This window comes from Magnolia sinica, chromosome 11, assembly GCF_029962835.1.
Source record: "Magnolia sinica isolate HGM2019 chromosome 11, MsV1, whole genome shotgun sequence".
In the NCBI taxonomy this organism is placed as follows: domain Eukaryota; kingdom Viridiplantae; phylum Streptophyta; class Magnoliopsida; order Magnoliales; family Magnoliaceae; genus Magnolia; species Magnolia sinica.
The window spans coordinates 76690374-76702267 of NC_080583.1; the positions used below are offsets into that span (position 1 = coordinate 76690374).

An 11894-nucleotide genomic window follows, 5' to 3' on the forward strand; every position below is an offset into this window, starting at 1 on the left:
TATACATCACAGTGGGCCACAGAGCCCTTGCCAGGACCGTCCATCTCTAGCTAGGTCCCGATAGGGGTAGGACCCAATCCTCCCACACAATGCAATGACGCATCTGATGTACAGGTTGGATTTTATTCATGCATCACGTGAGCCCCTCATCTACCTGGTCCCACCATAGTGCTCCCCTCGAAATCTAAATCCAAACAACCATAGCCTTGCAAATTGCTTCACATTGACAAAAGCAAGTAATTAAAATGACAATCATACAATAGTAGGCCTCAGATGATGAATGTATTTTATGAGACAATGCTACATAAGAACCTAAAACCTCATTACATGGAGTTATATACTAACATAGCAATCCCAAAGGAGATGAAGAGAAAAAACAACTTCCCCGGATAGTAGAGATCCATTTCCATCCGCTCGCTAATCTCTGAGATTACACTAGTTACTCTTTTGAAGAAAGAGCCTCTGCCTCTGCCTCCGCCACTGCCATAGGATCGTCCTTTGTCATGGTTTCTTCTTCTTTCTCCCCTTCTCGTTCCTGAGCCAATTTCTTTCTATGCAATTCCTCAGCAGCTTCCATAACCGCCCGATGCTCGGCCTGAAGACGCTGCATTTCCTCTTCTTGCTGCTGCCGTTCAAACCATGTATCTGCGTCTGCCCAAACTGAAGAAACACAGACAAACAAGCAAATTCACTTCAGTATCAATATCACTGGCTTTTAAGCTTCTTGATGCCATTTGTAATGGTAATTACAATTGAAATAGAGATCATGATAGGAAATAGCCAGAAGCCAATATCTAAGTAACCTTTGTTGTTGTTTGTTTTTTTCGAATGGATAACGGTAATTTATTAAGAGATAATCAAAAGGAGACAGAATGTTGGGCAGTTGAGAAACAACATGATCATGGGATGAGTGTAGCTAAAATGAGGATGATGAGATGGATTACTGGCACAACAAGGATAGAATTAGAAATGAATGCACTCGAGGAAACTTCGTAGTAGCACCAATACGTAGACTTGGATAGTTTACCTATTGTGATGGTTAAAAGGAGTAAGTTGGTACAAATTGAAAGCTCCAAAAGGGCAAGGTGAAGGTCCAAAAGGGTGTGCATGGAGGTAGTAAGAAAAGATTCGATGACCTATGGTCTAACTGAAGGTATGGCTTTGATAGAGTGGAATGGCAAAATAGGATTCATGAAGGCAACCCTAATTAATTGGGATTAGGCTTTAGATGATGATGATGATCAAAAGGGGACTGAAGTCCCGATACGAAAGTCTAGATGATTAGGACCGTGAAGCGCAAGACCTACAGAAATAGCAACCTTCTCATTACTCCCTCTTTAGTGAGCCTATTGGCCACCTCATTGGCATCCGTGCAAACTAGGACTGCAACTTGAGTGTAGCTAAAATGAGGATGATGAGATGGATGACTGGCACAACAAGGATAGAATTAGAAATGAATCCCCTCGAGGAAACTTTGGAGTAGCACCAATACGTAGACTTGAATAGTTTACCTATTGTGATGGTTAAAAGGAGTAAGTTGGTACAAATTGAAAGCTCCAAAAGGGCAAGGTGAAGGTCCAAAAGGGTGTGCATGGAGGTAGTAAGAAAAGATTCGATGACCTATGGTCTAACTGAAGGTATGGCTTTGCCATAGTGGAATGGCGGAATAGGATTCATGAAGGCAACCCTAATTAATTGGGATTAGGCTTTAGATGATGATGATGATCAAAAGGGGACTGAAGTCCTAATACGAAAGTCTAGACGATTAGGACCGTGAAGCGCAAGACCTACAGAAATAGCAACCTTCTCATCACTCCCTCTTTAGTGAGCCTATTGGCCACCTCGTTGGCATCCGTGCAAACTAGGACTGCAACTTGGGTTCCGGTTGACCCGAACCCGACTGACCCAACCCAAATTAGAAATGAATCCCCTCGAGGAAACTTTGGAGTAGCACCAATACGTAGACTTGAATAGTTTACCTATTGTGATGGTTAAAAGGAGTGAGTTGGTACAAATTGAAAGCTCCAAAAGGGCAAGGAGAAGGTCCAAAAGGGTGTGCATGGAGGTAGTAAGAAAAGATTCGATGACCTATGGTCTAACTGAAGGTATGGCTTTGATAGAGTGGAATGGCAAAATAGGATTCATGAAGGCAACCCTAATTAATTGGGATTAGGCTTTAGATGATGATGATGATCAAAAGGGGACTGAAGTCCCGATACGAAAGTCTAGATGATTAGGACCGTGAAGCGCAAGACCTACAGAAATAGCAACCTTCTCATTACTCCCTCTTTAGTGAGCCTATTGGCCACCTCATTGGCATCCGTGCAAACTAGGACTGCAACTTGGGTTTGGGTTGACCCGAACCCGACTGACCCAACCCAAATTCGGGTCAGGTTGGGTCGGGTTGTCAAGAGTCAGGTCAGGTTAGGGTTGGAAAACTTGAACCTGGTTTGAAACCGGGTCGGGTACAGGTTGAGAAAATCTGGGTTGGAAATAATCACATGAACTGGGGTCAGGTTGGGTTGACTTAGGTTGAGTGTGGAAGAATTCAGGTTGGGCTCGGCTTGGGAACCTTGGGTTGGAACTTGGAATTCAGGTTGGGTCAAGCTCGGGTTGACCCTCAACGCGACCTAACCTGACCAAGTTGGTTGCAATCTTAGTGCAGATACAGATCCGAAAGCTTCAAAAGAGAGAAGTTAACTCATAAATAGAAACCCACTGGATGGAATTCCGAGAACTTCCTTCAATTAGCTTTCTGGGATAAGAGGAAGAGAAAAGTGCAACCCTTCTCTACGGGCAAAAAATATCCGAGATTACCTCCCACACAGCGCACAAAGAGCACTGGCACCTAGCCTTATCCTTTTTGTTAGAACACCACCCACCTTGGAGGGGCCCAAAGTTACCCTAAGGGTACCCACAAAACCTGACCCGACCTTAATGAAAACAAGCTAAGTATGCACCTGGCTATGTCACTCCTCTCAATAGATCCACCCTAAATCGCAGCTTTCCTTCTCAAGCCAAATCCAAATAGGAGATAACTTGGAATTCGATCCTATCAGAAGCCTGCAGAAAGTGGAGGTAATTTTTATAATTGCTTCTACTGGTGCCACTGTATAGTTGAAATGACACAAACTATTCACGTTTCCTAGTACTCACGATTAGGAAGTAACTCTCATACTGAGATTTTCCTTTTTGAGTCCAACTTGAAAATTACAATACTGCAATTTGAAACCTTGATCCTCAATGTGAATGTTAAGGATATCTCAATTTGGCTGTTTCTACCCATGGTCTTCCGTAAAGGCCGTTACGTAAACGTAACGGTGGCAACTGTTACATGTTATGAGGACATAACGGTCGTAACAACCATTATGGAAAAAATTACATGTGACCATCATTAACAGGCTATAACGACCCCTATAAAGGCCATAACAACCCCATAATGGTTTGTTACAGCGAAAATACATGTTTTTCAGTTTATTTATTTATGTATTATTATTATAATGTCATGGGGCAGATACAGGGTTTTTTTTGGCTTTTTTCTTTCAATAAAAAAAGAGGTTGCAATGGCCGTTACGGGGGCCGTAAAAGCCGTTACAACCTGTATCGTAAAGGAAACAGTGGTGGCCGTTATGGCCACCATTACCATTACGGAATACCTTGTTTCTACCTTACTCAACCAATTGCAATACAGTTCAATAAGGAATTCAAATGCATCCGTGATTTCAGAAAAAACAATTAAACCATAGATACATATAAAGAAGGGATCTCTTGCCATGATTATTTTACGGCGACTAGAGAATTGGAGAAACCTAGTCAAGAATGAAAGTTTTGATATGCAATATTATGCAAAGAGAACCCAATTTACGGTGACAAACCTTAGCCCAAGAAAACCCCAAAACAAAACTGTGGAGAAAATCTCATAACCTTGTTCTTTTTCAACATTTAGCAGTGCAGACAAAGGTGTTGGTCATGTACTCGAGGAGCAGGGCTTCCCAGAATGCCGGAGACACTAAGGGAAGCCTAGGTGCACACCTAGAGACTCCAGGAGCATTGTTTTTTTCCTTATGTATTTTATGTCACTATAGATGCATATACTAGAATTATTTTAAACAGAACTAAATAGAACAACTTTAAATTAATTACGCATATCAGATGCTTAAACTATTACACATGACTCTCAGGAAACTCACATCAACTCAAACCATCCAATGAATCCAATTAACCATTCAAATTCAACACAACCAAGAAATCCAATCGTGATTCAAAATCATTCAAATGGATCAAATAACAAAACTAAATGAATCAAATCATCTTTCATAACCGTTTCATTGTTCACATCACAAAACAGTAGAATATCATCAGCAAACTGTAGGTGGGAGATTTGAAAACCTGTGTTTTCTACTGAAAAAACATTAATAAATCATTCTTCAATGATCGTTGCTAAGATCCTGCTTAATGCTTCAACTGCCACCACAAAAAAGGAAAGGAGATAGAGAGTCCCCCTGCCGCAGATGCCACAAGCTTCTGAACAAAGCATATGGAGAGCCATTGATAATGATAGAAAGGGTAAATGATCCTACACAAGCCGGCATCATTTCCTCCATCTAAACCAAAACCTAATCCTCTAAATATATAATTCATGAAACCCCCGTCCCCAGTGTCTTTGAACTATCAGTCCCCAAATAATGACCCATGCAACATTTTGTACAACAAATGCACTCAAAACCGACCTGAAATCTCCATTTTACAAATCAATTGATCACATTCACTAACATATAGCCGAAAGCCTTGACGACAATCCAATAATCGGATGAAATCAGCCACTTCTACATTTGAAAAGTTTCTTAGGCAAGGAGTAGCCCAAACCAATAAGTCCCCAGCCATTGAAAAAACATCAAATGATAAGAATATTATCCTCCGAGAATAGACTAGTTAGCCTCAGAAATTTTTTCTTTAAGGTCCCTCTCTGTAGCCCAGGTGCCTTCTCATAAACAAATCCTCTTACCTTACCCCAAGGACAACCCAATTCTGTCCTTGAACTTAGCCTCCTAAATATTTACTGCCTTCCAGATTGTTAGCACCCTATAAAGGGAAGAGTTTTTGCTCACCACCCCCCCTTTCCTCACTCCGTAGTTACAGGCTGTCACGTCTCTCCATAAGCCATCTTCTTCCATGCCAAATCGCCACAACCACTTACCCAACAACATTGAGTCCATACCCTCCAACTTCCTTATTCTTGCTCCCCCATCCCCATAAGGAAGACACACCCCATCTCCCTTCGAGGGATGAAACTTCTTCTCATCTGCACCTTGCCACAAAAAGCCCTGCCTTAACCTCTCCAATCTGTCTAGAACTACCTCAGGGCATCTAAAAAGGGACAAAGTAAAGACATGTTCGACATAGCAGCTTTAGTTAACGTTATTATCTTCCCAAGTATAGATGTTTGCTCTTCCACCTTGATAGTTTTGTTTCAACTTTTCCAATTATCCCGTTCCAAAGATGCTTAGCCAGTTTGCCTACATATAAAGGGAGCCCAAGATATGTGGAAGTGAAAGATCCAGCTCGACAACCAAACATCTTCATTGATCTCATCACCTCCTCCTTGGAAGCATGGATCCCTAACATCTCATTCTTAAGGATATTGGCCTTCAGTCCGAATGCCATTTTAAAACATCTGATGATTGTCCTCAAGTTGTCTACCTTCCTTGCATTTGCATCGCAAAATGCAATGGTATCCTTGGAAAACTAAAGATGCGATACGTTAAAATCTGCATTCCCAACCCTAAACCTACTAATAAGCCCCACTGATCAACCTCCATCCAGCATCTTACTAAGGGCCTCCACTACCACCGCAAACAAAGAGGGAGAAAGTGGTTCCCGCTGCTGAAGCTTCTCGAAACTTTGAAATAGCCTTTGGGAGATCCATTGATTAAGTTAGCACTAAAAATTTATCTGAACTACTACATTCCTGAATTCACTTTATACATTTCTGCTCACAACTTAATCGGCCCATCATATAGTTGAGAAAATCCCAATCTACGTGATCGCATGCTTTCTTAATATCCAACTTGCAAACAACTTCCGTTTTACCCTATCTATGCCAAAAATCAATACATTCGTGAGCAATGGGAGTACTATCCAAGCTTTGTTTGCATGCCGACAAATGCATCTTGGACTTTGGAAATGACTCTCGCAAGAAACACTTGGAATATGGACGTTAAATTTTTGATAAAATCTTGTAAGGGCCCCCTATAAGGCTTATCGGTCTAAAGTCACCCAGACTCATGGCACCTTCTTTTTTACTAATAATAGCAATAAAAGATGCACCCAACTTCGACGATTGCCATCCTCTTTCGAAAAAAAAAAAAATCAGCAATAAAATCAACTACTTTCCTTTCACCGTCTCCCAAAAGACTGGAAAAAATGGCATAGGAAAACCATTTGGCCTCGGAGACTTGTCCCTGCCCAACTCATCCACTGCCCTTTTAGCCTCCTCCTAGTCCAACTAATTTGAAATCCTTTAGATTCTAAAGCACATCTCCTAAATCTAGCTTTGAGTTTACACCCTCCCTTGTTTTGTCAACCAAAACTATGTCATATGCAAACAACATACACTGTGGGATCTCTTCTTGCAAATGCCTTGCTAACTCATTCATAACCAATTGGAAAAGGTAACGGATCAGTGCCAACCCCTGGTGCAAACCTATCGCAATTGGGAACTCACTTGTTTCTCTGCTAGAGGTCCTCACATTTGTTACTTTTCCCTCGTACATATCCTTAATCATGTCAACATATCCTCTTGAAACTCCCCTCCCAAGTCCCACCAGATTAGCTCTCTAGGAGACCGTATCAAAAGCTTTCTCTAAGTCAATAAAGACCATATAGAGATCCTTCCTACTCTCCCTATATTTCTCCATTAATTGTCTTAGTAGGAAAATAGCTTCAACGTCAAACCTCCTTAGCGTGACATCAAACTGATTTTCTGGTACATTTTCCCTGTGCCTTAGTGTTTGCTCATTCACTCTTTGGCAAAGTTTCATCACATGGCTCATGAGTTTAATCTCACGATAGTTAGTGCAGCTTGGTATGTCTCCTTTATTATTATAATTAGATACCACAGTCCACAGTACTTTTCCTCCATTCGCCTGGCATTCTCTTTAATCTTACAATCTTTTTGAACAACTTTGCTGACCAAAATAACCCAATATCTCCCATACACGTACACTTCTAAACACCTATTAGTACATCATCTGGTTAAAGGGCTTTTCTTGTTTTCATCTTTCTCAATGCTTCTTTTACTTCAGTTCAGGTACCCTAATTCCATGCGAGTTTCTATGGACTCTGATGTTATTTGAGTTTATAATTCCTTTTGTCTCTACGCTCTTAGAGTAATTGTCATTTAACAAGTTATGAAAATAGCTCTCCACTGTTCATTGATCTCATTGTCCTTGACTAGTCCCCTTTGATCATCACTCTTAATGCATCTAACATGATTTAGGTCCCTATTCTTCCTCTCTCTCATTTGTGCAAGTTTGAAGACATTTTTCTCATCTTCTCTTGTCCCTAACCTATTGCAAAGATCATTATAAACCTTAAGTTTAGCCTTAAGATCATCATAGCATCAAACTGAAAATCTTACTACATAAAATGATTAGAAATAAATGGAGGGGCCAATAGTCCCCGATCCTAATATTAGATCTTGAAACAATCTCCTTTGCAAGAGAAACCACAATAACAATCAGATATCTACAGACTTGCTAAACAAACAATTCTACCAAGACGAGATATTGTGAATCTCATAAAGAAATATTAGCAAGTCTACATAAATATGAGTGCTCTTGAGACCACCACAACCAATGGATGACCTCCCTGTACCATCTAGTGCTTCGCCAAGCCCGTACATGGCCCTCTACATGCACCTCTACAAGGCACATGTGCCAAATTAATCATGCATTAGGCAATCATCACCTACTTGGCCAAAAAAAGAAAAGAAAAAGAAGGTACACCATGCATGTAGTTAAACAATGCACTCCTTAGAAAAGTATTGCCAATGGTATATTTTCAACATACGGACCAGCCTGATTTTCAGGCTAGGTCATCTACGCAATTGGGCCCACTTGACACATAGCTAGGATGCCCTACAAACACAGCAGGTGGTAAGCGTGGGTTAGAAAATTTTCTGGTAAATGGAACTCAGGTGGTTATGATGAAATGCTCCCCCACCAAAGATCTCAATCCCAGCCCCTACTCTCACTCTACACCTAATGTGTTTGCTAACTCATCTACAACCTTACTTACAGATAGACCCACACTCAGCCCATTACACTTTATTAACAAATATATGATTCTATCACCCAATTCCTCACCCTCATATTTTTCATTAGTCAACACTCCCCAAATGCAATCTCGTACTTCTCCAAAGTCCAAGGTTTTCTTAACTAGATATGTCACCATCAGTTTAGAAAGGGCTGAGACGCATACCTAAAAAGTCCAAATTTCAAACATCCATTACCTAATTTGTATAACCATCTCCTTTTGACACACGCACACACACAACCCAACTACATAGAACAAGAAGAAATAATAGAAGTTGGGTTTCTGTTCGAACTTTGTTTTACATGAAAATAGAATATAAAAAATAGAAAATGTGAATTAGGATTAAGAGTGGGGATGGGCTTGCCTAGCTTGTCTAGTTTTGGGTGCCAGCTCGATATTGGTTAGGCTTGGGTGCGGAGTCAAATATTTGCCTGATCTGAAGGCAAGACTGACCTAGGTTTCACAAAATTTTCTATCAAGGCCCGACCAGAGCCCAAGAAGGCACCCATTTGTGATATTAATCGGGCAGGGTCATGCCTAAAATTGAATGGCTAATTAGTGAACAGGTCGGGCTAGGGCTAGGGCTCGCTCTGACCTTTGCCCAGCCCCAACCCTTTCCACCCCCTAATTGAGTTAGGATTTTGTCCCACTCCCACCATCAAAAGGCAACCACAAACCAATTCCACAAAAACAAGGAAACTTTAAAAAACAAAAATAAAAGACAATAGAATTACTGTTTAGTCATACTCCCGCTATGACAAAATGCCCAATTACCCCAAATATTTAAAAAAAAAAAAAAAAAAATGAAAATTCTAAAAATATGGAAGAACAAAGGAGATTTATAATTTGGGTTTTTGCCATACTCTTAATCCTAAAATACTAAAAAGAGCCCAATCCTTAAAAACAAGAAAAGATGCAGAATAAATGATTAGAGAGTTAAGGCAATTAAGACTGCTGCTAGGATTTCGGAGAGAGAATTCTTACTGGGCTGAGCGGCCCACCCTTGTTCCCCGCCCTTGATTCGCTCCGGGAGTGCATAATTGACGGTTAGCACCCTCCCATAGAGCTCGGCATTGTCCATGTTGTCCATGGCAGCTGCAGCGTCTTCCTTCTCAAGAAATGTGACGAATCCGAATGAGCGGTGCTTTTGTGTGGCCTGGTCAAGAGGAGTCTTAACATCTTTGATATCGCCAAAGGGGATGAATGCAGCGTGGAGGATCGACTCATTCACCTCCTCTGCAAGACCACCTGAAACAACCATGGCCCATCATCATCAACGTCATCCATGATTTGCATCCATGCATGTTCAGTCATGGTATGGATGGGCACAAGAATGGAAGCTAGGAAACAGAATCATCACCATCACCATCCATGAGCATCTATAAATGTATATTATGGTGTTGCACAAATAGGCATGGGAATGGAAGCTTAACAAGCATGGCCCATTAACAACCATGACCCATCATCATTCATCAGCATCCATGAGCATGGATGTATGCATGTTATGTTTGTGGAATGGATGGGCATAGAACCATGACCCTTCATATTCATCAATTACCATGCACGCATGTGATTTATGTTGTTAATGGATGTTCATGGGTATGGAAGCTTTAAAATAGAAATAACAATCACGGGCCATCATCACCATCAATGACCATGTATGCATGTCATGATGTGCTATAAATAGGCAAGGGACTGGAGGCCCTAAATTTTGAGCTGACTGCCATAGGATAACCACCGAGCCCATCTTTCATCTTTCTTTTTTCTTTTTTTCGTTTCATCTGTCATTTTAGCTTGTTAGTACACACCCCACTGTCAGTAAACACTCCACTGTTAGCCACCCCCACTAGGGAATCGATACCATGGCCTCAGGTGTTGAAACGAGGTATCTTCTCTCAGTCTACCACTTGAGATATGGATCAGGGTGTACCCCCGAGCCCATCTTGCAGCAAGCCAAGAGTGTCAACTTGAACCTATTTTGCTAGGAGCAATGAGAGAAGGGAAATACAAACAACAGAGAGCACTCCATCCAACCAGCCAACCTGCGGAATTGAACACAACAATAACCACAACAAACACTTTGGCTTCAACCAGATTCTTCCATCAATCTCTTGGCCCTTGCTTAACTCCTTGTTCCATGAATTGGCCACTGGTTGATCTGATCGGACACCGAAGACACGAGAGCCCAACCTAGAGGAATGAATGGTTCCCTGGAGCCTTGGCTAGCCAGCGAGCAACGACTAGCTGAAAAGCCATATGGCCCATCATCACTATCCATAAGCATGGATGCACGCATGACATGTTTGTGGTATAGATGGGCATGGAACCATGACCCCTCATCATCATCCATGACCATGTATGCATCTAAGCTATGTTGTGCAATGGATGAGTATGATGATGGAAGCTATAAAATAGAAATAACAATCATTGCCCATCACAGACGCAACTTTCTATAACCCGGACATGGAATTACAAGAATCCACTGCAACCCCAATTTTTGTGGGGCCTACCACGATGTCTGTGTGACATCTACTCCGTCCATCCGCTTCACCAACTCATTTTAGGACATGACCCCAAAAATGAGGCAGACCCAAAACTCAAGTAAGCCACACCACAAGAAATAGTGAGGATGGAAACACCTACTATTGAAACATTCCTTGAGCCGACTGTGAAGTTCATATACCATCCAACCCATTCATAAGGTTATTCCCACCGAGACAAAGCAAAAACAAAAATACCAACCTAATCCAAAATTCCTTTAGCCCCCAAAAATCATTCAGTGGTGGGCATTCAATTCCCACTCTTTCTGGTAATGCAGCCTACTTGAGCGTTGAATCTGTTGCACCCACATGCCCTTATCCAATAATTAATTTAAATTTAAAATTAATCAATTTCCTATCTATATGAGTTAGTAGAGATTTGCTATGTATTTATTTCTCCTCTGGAATGAACTGAATGAAGAGTTGCATTCTGCCATTAACCCATGTTTTAGACCCTATCAGCATCTGCCTGATTTTTGAGAAATCGCCCTAACATGAACTGGCTCGAACGTAGTGGATATAACAAAAACATCATGGTGGGCCCCAAGAAGGTTTGGATGTATGAATACATGTATTAATGCATGTTATATGATGGTATTGATGGGCATGGAGATGTAAGCTTGAAAAATAGAAATAACCCATCATCATCAACATCACCATCATCACCATCAACCATGACGATGTATGTATACATGCATGTTATGGATGTATGGGGGGTATGGATGTACGTACCTACGTAGAGCGTGTTCTTCTGCACTTGCAGATTCATCCTTCAATCTTCTCCTCTTCTCTTTGCTCTGCTTCTCCTCCTTTTGTATCCAAGGAGTTGTATGATACTCGGGCTGTGTATGACGCTTGATACGCAGGCAGTCACTCGGAAATTATAAACGTGGCATATATGAATCAAATAAACCGACTAGATTGTGCGGTCCACTATCTCCAAGTCAGAATCCTATGATCAGATTGGTTGGATAATCTTTAGGCCTGATTTGTGGATATTTGTTTGTGAAATAGGACGGTTGGATATTTCTCACTTTC

At 41.2% G+C, this 11894-nt stretch overlaps 1 protein-coding gene across 2 annotated transcripts; it reads right to left on the reverse strand.

Annotated features, from left to right (window-relative positions):
- Positions 1 to 203: 203 nt before the first annotated feature.
- Positions 204 to 11690, reverse strand: LOC131219406 (uncharacterized). 2 transcript variants are annotated; one of them, XM_058214523.1, is made up of 3 exons: positions 11589 to 11690; positions 9301 to 9564; positions 204 to 660 (listed from the first exon to the last, which is right to left on the reverse strand). In XM_058214523.1, the coding sequence occupies exons 1-3, from the start codon at positions 11623 to 11625 to the stop codon at positions 440 to 442; spliced, it is 522 nt and encodes a 173-aa protein (XP_058070506.1). In that variant the 5' UTR covers positions 11626 to 11690; the 3' UTR covers positions 204 to 439. The 2 variants fall into 2 exon arrangements, with proteins under 2 accessions (XP_058070506.1, XP_058070507.1); XM_058214524.1 differs by having other exon boundaries at positions 11593 to 11661.
- Positions 11691 to 11894: the final 204 nt, after the last annotated feature.